This window comes from Oncorhynchus nerka, linkage group LG27 (genome assembly GCF_034236695.1).
Source record: "Oncorhynchus nerka isolate Pitt River linkage group LG27, Oner_Uvic_2.0, whole genome shotgun sequence".
NCBI classification, from domain to species: domain Eukaryota; kingdom Metazoa; phylum Chordata; class Actinopteri; order Salmoniformes; family Salmonidae; genus Oncorhynchus; species Oncorhynchus nerka.
This window is the reverse complement of record NC_088422.1, coordinates 20,035,235-20,058,459: the sequence shown is the minus strand read 5'-3', so window position 1 is coordinate 20,058,459 and position 23,225 is coordinate 20,035,235. Positions and strand designations below refer to the sequence as shown.

Genomic DNA, 23,225 nt, shown 5'->3' with positions numbered 1-23,225 from the left:
TTTAATGACTCCAACCTAAGTATATGCAAACTTCCGACTTCAACTGTTAAAGATTATTAGTTAGTCTTTGCACCCGTAAGATGCTGATGGGAATTATCACTTCAGTGACAAATATACCAAGTAAAGTTGATGAGGTAGTTGTATACATTTCAAAGTAAGTTTAAATTGTGTGGCTTACATGTAACTATGAAGAAACTGTAAAATTGGTCTAATAAAAAATGATGTTTGAGTAACTATTTAAGGTGAGTACCGGTAATTATTGTATGTATAGGAGATTGGCCACATTTGATGCATTTATTAACCAGCTCTTTTTTTTATTGTGCCAGGAGGAAACATGAATCTTGCCACCTGGTTATGATCATGACTACACTACCTTTCCCTCAGGAAGCAACATTCCTGGCCACCAATTATTAAGAATACACTCTTCCATCTGTGCAGCAGCAGGATTTTACTTTTCAGTCGTGCTTGTTCTTGGTAACACATCTAGCGCGGGCGTTCTTCCTCCCCTGTCAGATAAAGGCATAGAGAGAGGTGAGAGGTAGAGGAGGCTGACTTCATAGAGTACATCACACAGCCGTCTGCGCCGACCCTGAGAGTTGCAGGTCTAGGTTAGGGGTTCTTTGAACACGCGTCAGAAAGGGTGACATGGAGCCTCTTAGTTCTGCTCTAAATTAATCATCCCACCATGACACCTGGGGCCCTCCCTACGTCCCCCTACTTTAAATATCTGGTTTCGCCTGTGGCTTCGGCACCGTAGACAGGCACATCACTGCATCGGTATTGATTTCACTCATTTCCAGCACGTCTGCATTGAGGAGGCTCAGGTCTCTGTGCAGAGTTGATTTGGCAAAGCCATTCTCCGTCTTTAGCGCAGTTCTATGCAAATAAGGGTGAAGATTTAATTAGGCTTGATGCAGCTTTTGTTTTGTCTTTGACATTCTTCTCCATGAGAAGCGTCCTCCTGGATTCAGCAATTCTGAGGGGAACACTCCCAGGGGAGACCGCCCAATATCCAGCTAACCTCTGTCATTGTTTAACCTACAGGCTTATGAAATAGCAATTATTCAATTAAAAATAAAATGCCGTTCTCTGCGAAAGCTGAGCTAATGAAGCTTGTACAATTACGAAGGGGAGAGACTATAAGGCTGTGTCTAGACTTGACAGTTAATGCAGTTTTTGTATTCTGATCATGGAGTTCCGATTTTGAATTCTGAACACATCATGCGTCTATACTTACATTTAAATGTGTCCAGATTAATTTTCACTGCGCTATATTCAAATGCAAATACGCATTCTACAAACGGTTGAATAGGCTAAATATGACAACAACACAACAACAACTCGATGGCAGTAGCTAACTACTGTAGCTAACAGCCAGCTAGCTGGCATGCAAAGCGAAACGGACTGCAAACGGGTTAGCATAATCCTAGCCAAACAAAACATAGTTGAGTCTTGTGGTCGGAGTGCTGACCACGTCTCCCACTGTATGCGCTTTCGGTAGCCTGATTACATCCAGACAGGATAAATCTACACACAATGCGTCCCTGACCACCTCCTCACAATGCGACTTTTATGTGTCTAGACCTGTCTTTTCAATGCGATCTTCGCATTCTGATAGCAGAAGTCACATGTAAGTGTCAAGTGTAGACACGGCCTAAGAGACAGTATAATATAAAGCATTGAAAAAGTGTGATTTATCAAACTCCTTCAAGTGTCATACACAGGTTGTTTTGCTGATGATTGCATCCAAAACATTAGCTCATCGAGGGCTGTGAGATGCCAATCGGTATGTTGTATGAATTCACAATAATTATTAAATTATTACTCTCACAATTTCAGACATTTTCAACATATACACTGAATATACCAAACATTAGGAACAGTTTCCTAATATTCAGTTGCACTCCTCTCCCCTTTTGCCCCCAGAACGACATGGACTTTATGAGGTGTCAAAAGCGTTCCACAGGGATGCTGGCCCATGTTGACTCCAGTGCTTCCCACAGTTGTGTCAAGTTGGCTGGATGTCTTTTGGTTAGGGGACCATTGTTGATACACACTGGAAACTGTTGAGCATGAAAATCCCAACAACTTTGCAGTTCTTGACACAAACTTCTACTGCAGTGGGTTAAATTGGGGCGGTAGCGTAGCCTAGTGGTTAGAGCGTTGGACTAGTAACCGGAAGGTTGCAAGTTTGTCGTTCTGCCCCTGAACAGGCAGTTAACCCACTGTTCCTAGGCCGTCATTGAAAATAAGAATTTGTTCTTAACTGACTTGCCTAGTTAAATAAAGGTAAAAAAAATTTTAAAAAATCAGGGTCTCACACAGAGTGTGTCTCTTGGTAGTCTTAAACAAATCTACTTTGAAACAAAAGTCTACACCTAACAAACATGGTTATGGTCTTAAAAAAAGAAGACACATTTACTATGTCAGATATACAGTTGAAATGTTGAGTTTGCATCCCAATGATACACTTTATATACATAACAGAAGGCTGGTGGTGGGGTTATGCTATGGGCAGGCATAAACTATAGACACTATAGACAATGAACACAATTGCATTTTACTGACGGCAATTTGAATACACAGAAATACCGTGATGAGGCCCATTGTGAGGCCCATTTTTTTTAAAGGTATCTGTGACCAACAGTATTTTGTAGTATCTGTATTCTCAGGGCCTAATGAATTTATTTAAATTGACTGATTTCCTCATATGAACTGTAACTCAGTAAAATCGTTGAAATTGTTGAATTTTGCGTTTATATTTTTGTTCGGTGTAACAAGTGACATCAATAAGGGATCATAGCTTTCACCTGGATTCACTTGGTCAGTCTATGTCATGGAAGAGCAAGTGTTCTTGTTTTGTGTTTTCTCCATTCTACATTGACAAGCAGTTCCCTTATTCCACCACTTGGCACTGTTTATAGGCATGGTCATGACTGTGCGTAAATTTACACACACTCTCAAGCAAACACTCATACAGTGGTGGAAAAAGTACCCAATTGTCATACTTGAGTAAAAGTAAAGATACCTTAATAGAAAATTATTCAAGTAAAAGTTAAAGTCACCCAGTAAAATTATACTTGAGTAAAAGTCTAAAAGTAATTGGTTTAAAATATACTTAAGTATCAAAAGTAAAGTTGTGCGTCGCCCCATGGACCTCCAGGTTGCGGCCGGCTGCGAGGGAGCCTGGGCTCGAACCCAGGGTCTCTGGTGGCACAGCTAGCACTGCGATGCAGTGCCCTAGACCACTGTGCCCTAGACCACTGTGCCACCGGGGAGGCCTGGATGGCACCATTTTCTTGTTTTTAAAATTTATTTACGGAAGGCCACGGGCACACTCCAACATTCAGACATAATTTACAAAAGAAGTATGTGTGTTAAGTGAGTCCACCAGATCAGAGGCAGTAGGGATGACAAGGGATGTTCGGTTGATAAGTGCGTGAATTTGACTATTTTCCTGTCCTGCTAAGCATTCAAAATGTAACGAGTACTTTTGGGTGTCAAGGAAAATGTATGGAGTAAAAAGTACACATTTCTTAAGGAATGTAGTGAAGTAAAAGTAGTCAAAAATATAAATAGTAAAGTACAGATATCCCCCAAAAATACTTTAGTACTTTAAAGTATATATACTTAAGTACTTTACACCACTGCGCTCATATTGATAAATCTCACACTTTGCATGGAAATGATCCTACGCATGGTTTACCTACATATCTATGCCTACGCGTGAATGACAAATGACTCCCCTGAACTTCTGTACTGGCTATATGATACTGTCGCGTCAAGAGAAATTCAGAAATACAATCAAGCTAAATTCACTCTCAGGAGCATCAACATCTTATCTTCCAGGGCATTGACTTGATTTCGCCTCCTCTATCACATTTGAAGGTAAGACCCAGGTGCAGACAATGTCGAAGTAACAAAAGTGTAGGAGCAAGGGGAAACAGGAGCAAGGGGAAACCCGCTGGTGGGTTTGAGGAACAAAACAAACTCGCACAGACAGACAGAAAACACAGGTACCCAGGGGATAATGGGGAAGATGGGCAACACCTGGAGGGGGGTGAAGACAAGCACAAGGACATAAGGACATGTGAAACAGATCAGGGCGTGACATCCTCGGCTAGTCAGGCATCATCTCTCTCTCATCATTAGTCATTACACCTCTCAGATGAAACTAAAAGGAAAAATTACTGTGGTCAACCCAATCAACAAACTCACAGACGGAGAGTCAAAAAAAATCTACCTTTGAAAGTACAAAATGCATTTAATTCAAAACAATCCAAACAATGAATATTCAAGTTGAGATACAGAGGAAACATTGTATGGTATGCGACCAAGATTAGTCAAGGGAAAATAGTTAGGGTATCTGCTTGTAGCTCTGTTCATCTAATTCCCCCGACTTGGAATTCACCTCAGTTGAACACAAGTTGGCTGCAAATTGCAGAGGCATGGATTGGATTGATAAAAAGGCTTAATGGTGTGATAGCATATACATTTTATGCAAAATGGGTTGGCCAAAATAACACTGGTGGTTCTAATTTATTTCAGTCCATTTCTGGACAGTGGAACAAGCAGAGAGTTTATCGCAGAGTTAGATAAGTAGTTAGTCTAAGACAACCACAAAAGCGATTAACGAAACACATGATTAACTTCTTGGTGACACGGGGCAGTATTTTCACGTCGGGATGAAATGCATGCCCAAATTCAACTGCCTGCTACTCATCCCCAGAAGATATGATATGCATATTATATTATTAGATTTGGATAGAAAACACGCTGAAGTTAAAACTGTTTGAATCATGTCTGTGAGTATAACAGAACTTATTTAGCGGGCGAAACCCCGAGGACAAACCATTCAGATCTTTTTTTTTGGAGATCACTCTCTTTTCAATGGGTTTTCATTGGGTATCCAGATTTCTAAGGGACCTTCTTGCAGTTCCTATCGCTTCCACTGGATGTTAACAGTCTTTAGAAATTGGTTGAGGTTATTCCTTTGTATAATGAAGAAGGATTGCCATCTTGAACGAGGGTCACTTGAAATGTACTGTTAGATAAAGGTGTGTGACCAGAAAGTTAGCTACAGTTTGTTCTCTTCCTGTATTAAACACAGATCATCCCGTCTTCAATTTTATCGATTATTTACGTAAAAAAAGACCTAAAGTTGTATTACAAAAGTAGTTTGAAATGTTTTGGCAAAGTCTACAAGTAACTTTTGAGATATTTTGTAGTCATGTTGCGCAAGATGGAACCGGTGTTTTTCTGGATCAAATAAATGGACATTTTGGATATATATATCGACGGAATTAATCGAACAAAAGGACCATTTGTGATGTTTATGGGACATATTGGAGTGCCAACAAAAGAAGCTTGTCAAAGGTAAGGCATGAATTATATTATTATTTTTGCGTTTTGTGTCGCACCTGCAGTGTTGAAATATGGTTTCTCTCTTTTGTTTACGGAGGTGCTATCCTCAGATAATAGCATCGTTTGCTTTCGCCGAAAAGCCTTTTTGAAATCTGACATGTTGGCTGGATTCATAACAAGTGTAGCTTTAATTTGCTATCTTGCATGTGTGATTTAATGAAAGTTAGATTTTTATAGTAATTTATTTGAATTTGGCGCTCTGCATTTTCCCTGGCTTATCCCAGAGAGGTTAATAACGCTGAGCCAAATAACGTTTTATTTAACATGGCGGGAGAATGGTCCACACGACTCTGTGATTATGTTGGCAAACGACACAACAGGGAATAGCTGATGTCATGGTGGCTCATCTCTATAAAATTCAGTACAATTCGCGGACTTATTCCATCCAACGTAGGAGACATTGGGAGTGGGAACTTGTACATTAGTGGGGAAAAAGGCCGATTGGAACCGTATTAGAGACCATTCATCAATTCACAGGCCTTCACTCTATGGTGTTATTTGACAAGTAGTCAGAGATGAAGGAGTGCTACAGGAGAGGGATTTAGAGAGACCTGTAATTAGAATCATCTAGAGGCGAAGATCAAAACTAGTTGTGTGATCAGGAATCACACTAGTATTGTGCTGACAGATATACCATTATGAGAATGTCTCAGACCATTTACACTATCTTTTGACATGGAGCTCAATACAATTTTTTATTTTTTATTTGATCTATTTCACCTTTATTTAACCAGGTCGGCCAGTTGAGAACAAGTTCTCATTTCCAACTGCGACCTGGCCAAGATAAAGCAAAGCAGTGCGACAAAAACAACAACACAGAGTTACACATAAACAAACATACAGTCAATAACACAATAGAAAAATCTATGTACAGTGTGTGCAAATGTAGAAGAGTAGAGAGGTAAGGCAATAAATAGGCCATAGAGGTGAAATAATTACAATTAACACTGTGTGATAGATGTGCAGATGATGATGTGCAAGTAGTGATACTGGGGTGCAAAAGAGCAACAGGGTAAATAACAATATGGGAATGAGGTAATTGGGTGTGCTATTTACAGATTGGCTGTGTACAGGTACAGTAAGCTGCTCTGACAGCTGATGCTTAAAGTTACAGCTTCAGTGATTTTTGCAATTCGTTCCAGTCATTGGCAGCAGAGAACTGGAAGGAAAGGCGGCCAAAGGAAGTGGTCATCCCAGTGAAATATATCTGCTGGAGCATGTGCTATGGGTGGATGTTGCTATGGTGACCAGTGAGCTGAGATAAGGCGGGGCTTTACCTAGCAAAGACTTATAGATGACCTGGAGCCAGTGGGTTTGGAGATGAATATGTAGTGAGGGCCAGCCAACGAGAGCATACAGGTCATAGTGGTGGGTTGTATATGGGGCTTTGGTGACGAAACGGATGGTACTGTGATAGACTACATCCAATTTGCTGAGTAGAAGTCAAGGATCGCTGCCCTGCCGAAGTCAAGGATCGGTAGGATAGTCCGTTTTACGAGGGTACGTTTGGCAGCATGATTGAAGGAGGCTTTGTTGCGAATTCTGATTCTAGATTTAATTTTGGATTGGAGAGGCTTAATGTGAGTCTGGAAGGAGAGTTTACAGTCTAACCAGACACCTAGGTATTTGTAGGTACATACATTATGGTCAAGAAAATTTAGCAATTACAACAATATATTCACTGTTGGTGACCCCTGCTCATAGCTTCTATGCTATTGTGAGATATTATTCTAGAACAATGGAATACAATGTTTTACATTCTCTTTATCTTTCTCCTTCTCCGCCATCCATAGTTCTTTATAGCGATTTACTTTATGACTATATAAGATTAGGGACTCAGGGAGGGTCTGCAATACAGGGCATATACATATCAGACTAAAAACAGAACTGTAGCTTACATTATTCAATATATTGAGGATAACTTTGCAGCGGCTGTGAACGCCTTATCATTTACTTGCAAGAGCTGTATGTACTTTGAAGGGACTAAATATCAATTTACAAGAGAACATCAAGAGAAAAACTTCACCAGTGAATACCTGGCTGAATCTGGTTCCTGACCAATGGATACAACTCATCTGTCAGATCCAAAGGGAGTGCCGGTTTAGGCATTTGCCATGTCTGCACAAACAACGCTATAAAAACACAGGACATCAAACGTGATTGATCCAGCCCATCTCATCACTTTAAGTAAACAATAGTAATCCAACTACACACATACTGCATAACACTCCGAGGCACTCACACACAGAATAACACAGACATACTATGACCATTAGTTTGTCAGCAGTATTTCAATTAACATCAACTGAATGGAAAGACAGCAACGGAAGGGCTGGTGTGTCAAATCAAATCAAATCAAAATGTATTTGTCATATTCTTCGTAAAGATCAGGTGTAGACTAACAGTGAAATGTTTACTTACGGGTCCTTTTTCAACAATGCAGAGTTAAAGATAAAAAATAAATAATATAACAAATAAAATAGTGACAAAAAGGAATAAATACACAGTGAATAAACAATTACAATACCGAGTAAAAATAACATGGCTATATACAGGAAATACCAGTACCGATTCGATGTGCAGGGGTACAAAGTAATTGAGGTAGCTATGTACATATAGGTAGGGGTAAAGTGACTAGGCAACAGGATAGATAATGAGCAGTAGCAGCATATGTGGTGAGTGTGAAAGTGTGTGTGTGTGTGTGTGTGAGTCACAGGAGGTTGGTGGTTCCTTAATTGGGGAGGACGGTGCTCGTGGTAATGACTGGAGCGGAATCAGTGGAATGGTATCAAATACATCAAACACATGGTTTCCAGGTGTTTCATTCCATTCCATTAGCTTCGTTCCGGCAATTATTATGAGCCGTTCTCCCCTCAGCAGCCTCCACTGGTGTGAGTGTGTGTGTGTAGTCAGTATACATGTGTGCGCATGTTATGGTTATGTGTGTGTGGGCGTATCTAGTGTAAGTATGTGTGAGTGTGTGGGTAGAGTCCAGTGTGCGTGCATAGAGTCAGTGCAGTGTGTGTGTGTGTTTTGAGGGGTCAATGTGTTTAAACCCAGAGAGAGTAGGAAGAGTGGAGCTGTGAGAGAGATAATGCCTGCAGCTCACTGAGCAATAGCACTCCATAATGACCACTGTGAGGCCTGGAGCGGGACAAGGCTACAGTATACACACTAACATAACAAATATTTCCACTAGTTTGGTAAATCTTCAACTGCAATTTAATTTGACAATACAATGTTCAATGAATATGTTGATAGTATTGTCAATATACTGTAGATGTGTTTCTCATCTATTTGTATTTTTATTTATTATGGATCCCCATTAGTTCCTGCCAAGACAGCAGCTGCTCCTGGGGTTCAGCAAAATGAAGGCAGTTATACAATTTTTAAAATGTTACAATACCTTCACAACAGATTTCACATCACATTAAGTGAGTGCATTCAGTTATTGTGTGTGTGTATGCATGTGTCTGTGCCTGTGTTTGTGTGTCATCACAGTCTCCGCTGTTCCATAAGGTGTATTTTTATCTGTTTTTAAAATCTAATTTTACTGCTTGCATGAGTTACTTGATGTGGAATAGAGTTCCATGTAGTCATGAGAGAGGAGAGGTTGACTTCATGCCACCAGAGAACTCTTCACAGTCCCCTTCACAGCCCCCAAGTCAAGAACAGACTATGGGGGGCGTGCCTCCCGTAGTCTGTTCTTCACTTGGGGAATGTGAAAAGACCTTTGGTGGCATGTCTTGTGGGGTATACATGGGTATCTGAGCTGTGTGCCAGTAGTTCAAACAGACAGCTCGGTGCATTCAACATGTCAATACCTCTCAAAAATACAAGTAGTGATGAAGTCAATCTCTCCTCCACTTTGAGCCAGGAGAGATTGACATGCATATTATTAATGTTAGCTCCCCATGTACCCTATTCTGCCCTATTCTGAGTCAATTGCAATTTTCCTGAGTCCCTCTTTGATCACAAGACTGAACAGTAGTCCAGGTGTGACAAAACTAAGGCCTGTAGGACCTGCCATGTTGATAATGCTGTTAAGAAGGCAGAGCAGCGCTTTATTATGGACAGAATTCTCCCCATCTTAGCTACTGTTGTATCAATCTAACAGTTTAGTCACCTCAACTTGCTCAATTTCCACAATATTCATTACAAGATTTAGTTGAGGTTTGGGGTTCAGTGAATGACACAATGCTTTTAGTTTTTGAAATATTTAGGAGTACCTTATGCCTTGCCAACCATTCTGAAACAAACTGCAGCTCTTTGTTAAGTGTTGCAGTCATTTCAGTCACTGTAGTAGCTGATGTGTATAGTGTTGAGTCATCCGCATACATAGACACACTGGCTTTACTCATGAAGATTGAAAAAAGTAAGGGGCCTAGACAGCTGCCCTGGGGAATTCCTGATTCTTCCTGGATAATGTTGGAGAGGCTTTCATTAAATAACACTCTCTGTGCAAAGAACTATAGATCATGCATCAAATAATGTCCCAAAGCTAATTCCTCCATTAACCCCACAGTCGATAGATGCACCTGTGCGTCACATGTTGATGTAATTTTGAATATTGAATAGCTGCCTGTGTGTTTTTGCTAGTACTTGCCATTTCTTGTAGTGGCTGCAGCTCAATCCCCTGTTTCTGCCAATATAAAGTTTGTGAAAGCGGTCTTTTTCTACACATGAGAAGATGCAGACAAGAAAATAGTCACGAAATCGTCTGTAAAGCTACAAACCAATAAGTGTTGATTGTTTCGCTCTAAAACATCCACAAGCTTTACGGCAGTCAACAGAACTTGCTGGCGCAGACATCCTAATTGTGAAGAGGTCTTCTCACAAAACCAACTATTCAGACCGAAACGTTTGAGCTACAAACTACTATGTCACCAATATCGAAAGGGGAGACTCACGAACACGAGTGTCGGTTGTTTTGTGCTACAAATCACACAGTCATCTGAAGGTAACCCAATACCGGGCTGTAAAAATGGCGCAACTGTCACGCCTGCTCCAGCTCCCGCTCTCTGGCGCTCGAGGGCGGCCCATCATTACGCACACCTGTCACCATCATTGCGCACATCTGTGCTTCATGGGACTCACCTGGACTCTATTATATATTGATTGCCTCCCCTATATCTGTCACTTCCTCAGTTTCTTCCCCGTGTCTGCATTAATGTCGTTTTGTTCCCCTTGTCCAGACACGGCCCTTGTTTTGTTTCATGTCCGTTATTTATTAAATATTCACTCCCTGTGCTTGCTTCTCGTCTCCCAACGTTGTGAGGGGGTAAAAAGTGTCACGAATAATGTGACCAAACATGGGTCATTTTTTATATATATACAGTATCTCTTAGATATAGGACAGACACTTCAAAATCTTAGTCCTTATGATTTATTTTTGACTGTTTTGCCACAATTGTTATTCAATGTGTTTCTATGGGCTGTAGCAGTAAAGAACAAATTCAATATTTTATCAAATCATTTTGTTATAAATTATTTTTAGACCTACAGGGCTCCTAAAATTCCAAATCAAATGGTTAAATGATAAATTGTATGACTACCTTAAAACAATTCCATATGTTCGCTTAGGAGATATTCCGATCTAAGGGCTTAGACCTACATGAAGGGCAGAACGCTTAGCTGTGAAATAAAGTCTATTTACACTATATGTGTTTTCATATTTAGAAAAGGCACTCTTTGCGTATTTAAGATGGCAACAAATCATCTAGGCAATTTAAAAAACCTAGCTACAGTACAACAGCTAGCTTAAACAAAGAACAATCACTACCACAATAGCAGTTAGTCCTGAGAGAAAGGAATTATGTAAGTAATGATCAACAGCAGAAAGTCTTGTTATCACATTTCCCATCAGAGTTCAGTGGTTTATAATGGACCCATTAGTAAAAAAAGTGGGCTGCATAGTGTGGTATGAGAAGAGCTATTCTGCAAAGACTCCATATCCTACTCTCTGTGTAGTTGTTCAAATTCTAATGGGAAGAGATGCAAGGTGACTGAATCATGCGCCAAGGATGAAATTGCTTATCTAAGCTAATTGAAATCAATTGAACTCTAAATTTGAATATGTAAACAAAGAGTACAAGTGAGCGAGAAAGAAAGAAACCAGGGAGTTTGTAGAAGGATTACGAAGTTACAGAGACAGCATTCCATTAGGTGAAACAGGGGCAACGGCCTGACAAGACAACCTGTCATGGCCACATCCCACTAGCCTGTTTTCCCTAGCCTGGGTCGTGTTCATTACGGCACGCAACGGAAAATGTTTTAAAACGTTTTGCAACAGAAAACGAAAATTAGTGTGTCTTACTGAACGTAAGTCCCTCCCTTTTTTGTTAGTTCCTCAAGCTATCAAAGCTTTCTTTTCACATTGTCCTTTCCAGCAACTGTGGTGGCTGTGCAGCCAGTTCCAGCAACTAGGGTGGCTACCTGGCCAGCACAGCACAGCACAGCACAGCTCGGCTAGGCTTAGCTCAGTAGTGTGAAAAAGTTATTTGAATTCCAGTCCAAAACAGACCTTATGCTCCACATCATGGCAATTCAAATTGGTGGAAGAAAACCCCAGGCAGATGTGAAAACTTAACCGGCTATCCTTATTTACTCACCTCTTCTTTTTTTCCTTCTTTTTTTTGGAATTTTACCCCGTTTTCTCCCCAATTTCGTGGTATCCAATTGTTTAGTAGCTACTATCTTGTCTCATCGCTACAACTCCCATACAGGCTCGGGAGAGACGAAGGTTGAAAGTCATGCATCCTCCGATACACAACCCAACCAAGCCGCACTGCTTCTTAACACAGCGCGCATCCATCCCGGAAGCCAGCCGCACCAATGTGTTGGAGGAAACACAGTGCACCTGGCAACCCTGGTTAGCGCGCACTGCACCCGGCCCACCACAGGAGACGCTGGTGCGCGATGAGACAAGGATATCCCTACCGGCCAACCCCTCCCTAACCTGGACAGACGCTAGGCCAATTGTGCGTCGCCCCACGGACCTCCCGGTCGCGGCCGGTTACGACAGAGCCTGGGCTCGCAACTCGCCTCTTCTTAAGTTAATGCAAAAAGTATGCAGTCAAATTAATTAGGCATTCATCTCATCGGTGCAAGACCAAAATCTCACCTCACAGTTTCTCATTTTAATCAGTTGCTATAGCTGAAATAGAGTATTATGGCAAAAAAACATATCCCCAAAAGACATTTGGGTCAAGAACAGTAGCCTACCCAGTTCATCGAAATATGTCACTTCATACATTAACAATAGAGGTGCTTAAAACACCTTCTAATGGACTGTTATTTTTCAGTATGAAGACATTCGCGGAAATTTGGTCCCTGCCTGTCCCTGGGACGTGTGTTCTTCTAAACGAGCAGAGTGATGAGATTGTATCGCTAGCAGCACACTCTCTGGCCCTCATTCTCCAGCATGCAGTGCTTAATGAGCAACAAGGCATTACTATGCAGACTGTGATCAATACGCCAGGAGGCATTGGCAGGCATGGCCCATGTCATTAATTAATTACTGGGAGAAAAGAATGTAATATGTGCTGACAGGCCAGGCAGGTAAAATGACTGCAGTTATGTTAGGTGTCGTGTTGTTATGTTATGACTGTCATAATCACATCATGGCAGTTGTGTCAGGTCCCCCCCACTTGGTATTCAATAATCCCTCCTACCCTTGCAGACCACTGGAACTGAAGCTTAACGTTTGTGTCTACATGCTTGTGTCTCTATGTGTTGGCACTGGTCATATATTGGCATGCTGAGTAAAGGTTCTGAGTTTTATAGGAGAATATTGGTATTAAGTTTTTGATCACCAATTTAAATTCATTTGAAAATGACTGATAAAAGAGATTGCTTATCTGAAGTCCTCTGCTAGGTTGGTTTTGACTGAATATGCTAATGCTTTACCAAATAAAAATATGGAATTGCATTTTCAAACATACCCTTTGATGACTTAAAAATACAAATATTCATATTCATATCTACACAATATCAAAATAACACATAGTTTCATATTTCAGGCAAATTCTTATGCTGCAAGACAAATTAGTATTTTCCTGAAATAAATCTGCAGGATCATATTGCTTCGACCATAAACAGTTATTTGGATAATATCAGTAATAAGTCAGCTAACTTAAACTTATAATATTTTTGATTCAGCAGCAGAATGTGTTAAGTGTGTGTGTGAGTGAGTGAGTGAGTGAGTGAGTGAGTGAGTGAGTGAGTGAGTGAGTGAGTGAGTGAGTGAGTGTGTGTGTGTGTGTGTGTGTGTGTGTGTGTGTGTGTGTGTGTGTGTGTGTGTGTGTGTGTGATAGGTAGGATCATCTTCCAAGTGGAGGTGACCACAGTCTTCTCAGGCATTTGGATAAGGGAAAAGCTTTATCCAAGGGATGGGATCTATGTACAATTTACTGACAGGTCCCATACTGAAACCCTGGATCAAAACAGATGGTGGCCGTAAAGTGAATGCTCTCAAAAGTTACGATATTGATCAAGTTTTACATTTGTCATGTCTGTTGAACCCCTCCTCCTCGATGCTTCCCACAGTACATAAAGAGTGCTCTGCTGTGCCTGTAGGTAAAATAACTTTCATAACATGTGGTGGGCAGCAATTTTCCTCTTTCCTGCTCCTCTCTTGGAGAACTCAATCTGGACATGCTGATGCTTTGTGGCAGGACTGTCATTTCCAATCCTCCAACCCTGAATTAGGGCTCCGGTTCACTCACTGAGGGCAAACAAAAAACACACAAGCACCCATGCAAGCACACACTACACTCCACCTACACAATCTTGTATTCACATATTTCAGACCACAAAGAGGAGAGACAGTGAGGACGAGCTGGGGCCAAACGGGGGGCCTCACCCTGTCCAATCCCCAAATGGCACCCTTATTCGCTATATAGTGCACTACTTTTGACCAGAGCCTGATCGGTGGAATGTACAAGAGGAAACAAACTCAATTATGCCCCTGAAGCGTCAGTGTCCCAAAGAGGCAACTTGAGAAATGAAACATATAAACACCGTATGCAGATTTCTTTTTGGTGAGGTAGCAACACCCAGTATTAAATGTCACAAGGAAAAGAGCTACTCAACTTCTTTATATCTTCACACACACACACACACACACGCACACACACACATGCAATTGCTCTCAGCTGGTCCCTTTGGGCTTCTCTGTAGATCCTCAGCTAAAGCAAAAGACCAAGTTGTTTGCTACACCAGATGTGTAACTTTTACAGAGCGTGAGACACTCCTACTCATGAATGAAACCTGAGAGGATGGAGCTGCTTAGTGTAACTCTGTGCTTCTACGCTTCTGGTGTTACAGGTAAAATACCTACTATTTTCACAACAACCCAGTGTAGCTTCTGTGTAGGTGTTAATTTGATTCAGCTGTCTTGTCTGCTTGAAATTGTTGTTCTAGTGTGTAGAAGAGGTTTTGGTATTACACACCTAAATAAAATGTTCTCCTTTCTTCATGGGCAGACTTTGGAAATGTGACAAGAACGTGAAGCGTTATCGAACCAATGTCATACATGGTACTGGTCCTGTTTATATCAGTGCTCACCAAGCCAGTGCTCCCCTGTGATCTTGCCGAAGCCGTCGCGGTATGCGTCCCATGCTCGGAAGAAGTTCACTGCGCCGTCCTCTCTGCGCTGAATGACCTGGGAGGAAGAACATAAGAAACACCCCATATTATTACCATGACAACATTTCAGGATATTGTTGTGTGAATACGAATGCCCAAATGCAACCTAATCCAGGGCTGTATTAATTAGTGTACACCATATGAAATTGCAACAGAAAATGATCTTATTGGATGAGCTCAAGTAGTCCCTACCTGTTTCAGTCTGTTTTCTTCTGTTGGGTGCCTAGGGAATATGAATTTGAATGGTTGGTTTGCCAGCCCCATTTAGTGAAAATACCATCGGAAATTCCATATCACGTCAACATATCTTTCTCCTAAATGTCTCAGACACTGTGCTCGATTGTCATTAGAAACAAGACCAAAACACCATCTGTCACAAGTTTCCGATCATCCTTTAATTCATTTTGCTTTCTTAAAAATGCCGAAAGCTACGAAAACCCATAGCGAACATAAAACAATGCTCTTTCCTCTGAGAGGTTGGTCTTTGTCTTTGGTATGCAACGGTCCTTTTGAAATCAAGAGAAAACAAACATTTTAACATTCAAACGGCACAATATTGGGATGCCTGACAATGTGAATAGCTCCAGAAAGTCTGTGTAAACTGTGTGGTCCCTGGTAAGGCTGCTAGGATGCTGATGCATGGCTGGAATTAGAAGTGAGCTTCAGACACTAATTGACTCCTGATCCCTTTATAGACGATTAATCAGTCAGGCACTGGATCAATGGCCGATGAAAATGCCAGCGGAGGCAAGGGTCGCCATCAATGTAAATGAGCCCCCCCCTAAATGAGCCCCCCCCCCCCCCCCCTCTCTCACATGTTCCACACCACCAACCCAAGGAGCCACAGCCAGGAGAGAGGCCACACACACGTTGACTGAAAAACAAATACGTTGTGACAGAGGACCCGTCCATGTGAAATGTAATTATGATAGTGATACAGTAAGAGCGTTATTCCTCCGAGTATTTTGCTAAAAATGCCTCATAGCATTCCCATCTCTAGCCCAGTCATCAGTGATCCATTGGAGAGGCTCAAGTAATCAATGTTACTAAAGGCAAGGCTCTTTTAAAGCATGTGGCGCCTAATGACTAACTGTACATCTATTCCTCTTAATATTCATATGTTTTACTGTCACATACCGTACACAGGATAGGTGCAGTGAAATGTGTTGTTTTACAGGGTCAGCCATAGCAGTAGGATAGGTGCAGTGAAATGTGTTGTTTTACAGGGTCAGCCATAGCAGTAAGATAGGTGCAGTGAAATGTGTTGTTTTACAGGGTCAGCAATAGCAGTAGGATAGGTGCAGTGAAATGTGTTGTTTTACAGGGTCAGCCATAGCAGTAGGATAGGTGCAGTGAAATGTGTTGTTTTACAGGGTCAGCCATAGCAGTAGGATAGGTGCAGTGAAATGTGTTGTTTTACAGGGTCAGCCATAGTAGTACAGTGCCCCTATAGCAAATTAGGGTTAAGTGCCTTGCTCAAGGGCACATCGACAGGTTTTTAACCTTGTCGGCTCTTTGAACCAGCAACCTTTTGGTTACTGGCTCAATGCGCTAATGGCTAGGTCAATGTCATTTGATGTGTTTAATCATGTAGCAGCATGCACACTTTGAAGAGCGCTGACCTTGGTCATGAGATCTGTGAAAACACCCTAATTCTCTCAATAAAGGATGCCAACATTCTGGACAGGTGCTTCGGGCTACATTCAAAATTAATATGTAGAGGCCTCACTGAGAATAAATCTGTTCTCTCCTCCAACCCACCACGAAACCCAATACATTTGACTTCTTCACTCTAATCTGTGGAAATGCTCAACTAGCCACCTCTCGATGCTTAATCTGTCCCAATCACCACGGCACCTTGTGTAAACCAGGTGATTAAAATAAAGGCAAATTCTCATGTTTTAATAAATATTTGATGAGCTGGGATATGAATATTCCCATCAGAGGGCCTGATGTTGGCTTCAAATTAAGGGGTGTTCAGACGGCATAAAGAAACCGGGCTGGCATATCAGGCTGGCTGACACAGTCCTGGGTGTTGGGAGAGATAGAGAGATGGGAAATTGGGGGATGATTGATGGGTATAGCTACGGGGCACTTGTAATAACATTGCTGAGAAAAGCGCTGACTCGAAAGCCCCACATGCTGGGTAAACACTAAAAAGAAATATGTTATTGTGTCATAAAATCCAAAGGGGCGGGTATACTGCTCGCTCCCTCCCCTGTCTCTGATGTGTCTGTTTGTTGTGCCTTGCCGTAAAGACTGAGTCCCGAAAGCAATTTCACCTGTTCCAATGAATCTCTTTGCCAGCCCCCAATACAGAGCAGTCATTCAGTCATTCACAGTAAAGCGCCATGCTAGATGACAGCATCTTGGAGAAAAAGAGATGACACACTTTGTCTGACAGGCACAGCATCGGAAGAGGCATGGTCTTCTTACACATTCCACAATATGGTATTAGTTCACATAATCACTTGAATAATGTGTCCTGTGTATGTGAGAAGAGCTTAACCTTTTACTGCAGTGGGCTGAATCAGGGTCACACAGAGTTTTTCTTTGTAGTCAAACAAATCTAATTTGAAACAAATGTATACACCTCACACACATGGTTATGGGCTTAAAAAAAGAAGACACCTGTACCATGTCAGATATAGAGTTGAAATGTATTACATTTTGAATTTGCATCCCAATATTACACTTGATATACATTACGGAAGACTGAAATATGACTAAACGTTTGCCATAGAAAGGGCTACTGATTCCATCGTCAGTCGTCGCTCTCAATCTGTCTGGTGTGTTTGTGTGGTCTGCTCTGCTCAGAATGTGTTGAGAACTCCAGACTCCCATAGTTTAGCTCTTCATTAACAGCATGTTGGGATGGTACAGCTGCCATGGACATGAGGCAGTGGTGGATAATCTCTTGTGGATTCAAATGTAACTTTCCTATGGTCTAGTAGGCCCATCATCCCAGCAAACAGAGAGCATTCCAACAAAGTTATACAGCGTTCCATTGCGTGCCCAATTAGGTTTCCAGCTAATGACAACATCCCATTAATGTTTTTAAAATGAAAACTTAATTGAATAAACATTAGTAGAAGGACATGCGACAATGGTTTCTGGAATGTGTTATCCGTATGTTCATAGAGATAAAGTCATAGTCATGTCATGGGAACATCCATGGAAACCTCCAAAGTTCTGGGAAAGCTTGCCATTTTAACGTTCTCAAAACATGCCTACTAATGTTCTGGGTATACATAGGTAAATAGAAATGATGTTGGGATGGCGCATGGCAACGATGGAAGAGCTGGCTACAGTACATACAGTATAGGACTAGGCTACTCCTAATCACTTACAAAACGTTTGTATTTGGAAGAAGACGAGAGATACAGTGTACTTTAGGAGAGATTAAAGGGGACCTGAGAATGATGGTGAATATTTAAGTCATGATGGAATGTCACTTTGTTGATTTTCATAACATAAGAAGTTCCAGATGAATCACTTTAGGAATATGTTTCATTCAACTCGGAGGAAAATACTGCATAAATGTTTATAAAACAAAAAAATTACAATCGCATCTGATAGATATTGTTTTCTTCTGTCATCCTTTTATTATGTCTCAAAACATAATATTTCTCCTTGGCACAAATCTCGGCACTCAGAATGATTATTAAAAGCTAGTTTCATATTACCCTAATGCACAAGCATGAGACATTAGAAAGTCTGTGGCTTGAGTTTCTGCGGTGTGTACTTGGTGTGTTGTAGGGCTCAGCTGGCTCAGCTGTTGAAAGCCTGAATTCATACTTCTCAAACAAAACCACACAGTGCAAAAACACAATAATCAAATCATGTCATTGGAATATTCCCAGGAAGACTCTTGGAGCAGCCAATACTGGCAGAGTAGAATAGCATGCCAATCTTCTGGTTTGTAAAAGGAGAGGCCTTTCCAATGCCAACAAACATGCCCTCTTCTTGTCAATCTGGCAGGGAATATTAGACACCACACGGCGGATTTGATAACGTACTGTACTCCCCCAGAGCTGTCAATCAACTGAGACAGTGGACTTATCCGTTCTCCTGAAGCTGCTGCACTGACCTAAATGACTGCTAATACTACTACGACTGCTAATACTACAACTACTGTTACTAAGACTACTGATACGACTACTGCAACTATGCCTATTACTAATACAACTACTGTTACTAAGACTACTACTATTATGCCTTTTACTAATAAACTGCTGTTACTAAGACAACTGATACTATGCCTACTACTAATACTACTGTTACTAAGACAACTGATACTATGACTACTGCTACTATGCCTATTACTAACACAACTACTGTTACTAAGACTACTGCTACTATGCCTATTACTAACACAACTACTGTTACTAAGACTACTGCTACTACAATTAATACAACTACTGTTACTAAGACTACTGCTACTATGCCTATTACTAACACAACTACTGTTACTAAGACTACTGCTACTACAATTAACACAACTACTGTTACTAAGACTACTGCTACTATGCCTATTACTAACACAACTACTGTTACTAAGACTACTGCTACTACAATTAATACAACTACTGTTACAAAGAATACTGCTACCATGCCTATTACTAACACCACTACTGTTACTTAGACTACTACTACTGCTACTACTACTAATACCACTACTGTTACCAGTGGCAACCCGTCACTGTTTTGAGCCCCACATTTTTTTTGGTGGGGGGGCTTGTCTGTTTTGCATGTTATTTTGGCATTAATACGTGTCACATATCAGTTTTAAACAACGTAAAAAAAAACAATATACAGTATATCATTGAGTTAATAATGCCGCATACAAACCTGAGCTGTGTTCGAATACCCATACTAACATAGTGTAATGAAACAGGCAGGGAGCAGGTCTCGAACCCTCGACCTTCTAGCCCGAAGTCCAGCACGCTATCGACTGTGCCGCAAAAGTGTGCTTGAGCGGCAGAGTCGATATCCGTGCTTATAAACCCAGGGTCGTTGCATTACTCCCTCCTTTCAAAGAGCGCATCCTCGCGCTAGCTTGCGACTCAACGTCTTATAGTAACGCGCTCACATGCCAAGCACACACACTGTCGTGGATCACACTTCTGACACCAATGTAATGAAACAGCAGGGAGCAGGTCTCGAACCCTCGACCTTCGTGCTATCGACTGTGCCGCAAAAGCATGCTCGTGTGACAGAGTCATATCTGCGCTTATAAACTCAGGGTTGTTACAATACCGTATACTACATACTTAATGAGTATGGGTGTTTGAATATACTAGATACAACAGTATATACTATTAGTTCATTTTAGTAAACTGTAAACGAACTGTATCGTTTCAGTTGAGCGTACTAGAGCTTCACCTGTCTCCCGGAAGTTGATGCTGTTGCTATGCAAACTCTTGCTAGCTTGTTAGCATAAAAATTGACTAGCTAAACATTTTACGATTTTGGTTGTGTTCTAAATTCAATCTGGAGTGCCAGAGTGCGCTCTGGCCGTTCGTAAATCTAGAGCGTTGTCAGATTATCCGTTCATAAATTCGGAGCGTTCAGAGCTCACACTGGACACTCTGGCGAAGGAGTAGAATGGCAGTCAAGCACCCATGTTGGCTAGCTACTTCCAGACACAAATGAGACTGAGAGAACACCTCACTCTGACCATTTTACTCGCCCTAGTAGAGCTTGTTAGGCTGTTTTCATGTTATCTAGAGTGTTGGTGACTGTAACTGTGCTGCTGGCAACAATTTAATTAGGCTTTTATTCACCGACTTTTACTGACATCGGCCATATTCAATGGGTGTTGAGCATTCGTAAACGAATCAGTTATTATGTGCGAGAGTGCTCTGAAATCGGAGTAGATAGCCAGAATGAACAATGTCGATTGAAACACACAATGAATATATCACTTAGCTAAGAATGATGTGAATAATCAGGTCAATAAGCATTGGTTAGTTAGTTAGATAGCAGATAGTTAATAATACTGCCTGGCAAGTTTGATGTATTAGTAGCCAACTAATGTTAGGTAGCAACAGTGGCTGCTCCACTAAAAGTTTTGTGATTAAGCTGTGGTACTTAGAGGTAATTTGTGGTTCAGTACGGTACCCTGCGTCATATCTTCATTGCTCCAGACCAGCGCAAGGGGGAGTTAGAGCACTGGTTATGCTTTTGGGTCCTACTGTGTCTCTAACTGACAATGAATGGGCGACATAAACCTAAATAGAAACTGATAATTGTGCACGACTTCAGTATTATTACTAAAACTGTTGTTACACTAAGGTTTTTATTCTTCTATTTTGTTATGATTAGTTTGCTCTTACTGTAGTAGTGTAGGCCACTCCCGACTGGTCATGTTGTACAGCGCCTGAGTGGTGCAATGTCTAAGACACTGCATAGCAGTGCAAGTTGTGTTGCTACAGATGCTGGTTCAATACCTGTGCTGGTCTCAACTGGGAGACCCATTAGATGGGTCTGGTTTCTCTCCCTCTAAACTGAAATAAATAACAGACTGGCTTTATTTACAAATTAGTAACAATGTCTTACCCCATGTTCAAGAATGGCCTTTTTCTCGCTCATTTTAGGTTATTTGAAAAAAAGATATAATAAACTCCAAAATATTGTTATTTTTTAAACAAAGCGATTATTATTATTATTACTATTAATTTAGAATTATATAAAAGCCCCTTGGATATTCTCACATATATATTATTAACCCTGTTAATAGCAGGACAATATATATTGGTCACGGCTCCCGAGTTGCACATAATGGGATTGCCTTGCAGTTCTCCAGCTGTATCTACAGAAAGCGTGCAAGGTTCAAGGCACGAGGGCAGGGGGCACTGGATGGGCCCGCAGTGCCGAGCACAGACGGACCTAGCCCATGGGGAAGGGAGGAGGAGCCGCCACACTGGGTAGCAATAGAGCAACACTTTAACACTTTTGCACTAATAATGGCACTGACAAGGGAAATGTTCCCGCTGTTCTTAGTGCCAGTCTGCAAGTTCAAACTAAAACAATGTGTTATGCTTTCGTTAATAAAATAATGATAAAAATACTATTTCAAAATGCCGATGTTAATTTAGTTCTGGATCTATAATGAATTACTTTGGGAATAAATATCAATGAATTACAAAAATATTGGAACAAAGTTGTCTAATGAAGGTAAACAAAATGTTGCTTACTGGAAAATACTGTTTTAAACACACACGGTTACGTTGTACAGGGCCATTACGGCTGTTAGCAGGTAGCTGGACAATAGACTTGGGTAGGTGGAGAATTCTATTGAGAATTCTATCGTCAAATGTATTTCTTCAGTTAGGTTGGCTGTATCACAACCGGCCGTGATTGGTTGCAATTTTAGTTTAGTACACCGGAAAAGAGAAAGCAAATAATACAACAAAAAGTATTGGGACCGTGATTGGGAGTCCCACAGGGCGGTGCACAATTGGTCCTGCGTTTCTCTCCCTCTAAAAACAGAAATAAATGTTTTGGCCTTTACAAATATTATTTGGGCCTTTATTCAGATTAAAATCACTGATTTACATTAAAAAAAACTAAATAACCTCCAAAATATCGTTATATATTATCAAGTTGATGGCACAGACATATAGCCCGGCACCTACATAAAGCTGAGTGACTCACTAATTCATGGCTTTGGATCAAAATAAATAAGTACCAACATTAATTCTGATAGTCTTTAATAAAGAAATGCTTTGGTTATCCTGACCTGGTCACCATGTACAGTATTATAATATGCCATTATGGGCTATTAGCAGGACAATATACCTTTACCAACACCAAGTATTTTGATACATTGTGGATGGGACCTCTCCAGAAGAGCAGCTGTCACCGCATCCCAATGCAAAATACGTTGCTACAGATATCCGTGGCGGCCGCCACCGGGAGATCGATGAGGCGGCTTTTGGTTTGAATTTAAAATCCTCCAATCCTCTATATGTAATTATTGGTGGAGAGTCACGTCATATTTTTCGATATACTGTAGGCTTACTGTAGGCGATGTGTTGAGTAATGTGCTGATAAAAGTGGTGTAGGTCTTATTTATTTAAAGAGCATATTGAAGTTAGAAGCAAAAGTATTTGAAGCAATAGCCTACAACTATTTCCCCCTTTTTCTCC

General features: G+C 41.0%; 1 protein-coding gene across 1 annotated transcript in view; it reads right to left on the bottom strand.

Moving 5' to 3' along the window:
• fibcd1a (fibrinogen C domain containing 1a) overlaps nt 1–23,225 on the bottom strand; it is a 114,177-nt gene that overhangs the window by 17,808 nt on the left and 73,144 nt on the right. Inside the window, exon 6 of the mRNA XM_029637233.2 lies at nt 14,992–15,088. Coding sequence (XP_029493093.1) covers nt 14,992–15,088 — 97 coding nt within the window. The remainder of the gene's footprint in view (nt 1–14,991; nt 15,089–23,225) is intronic.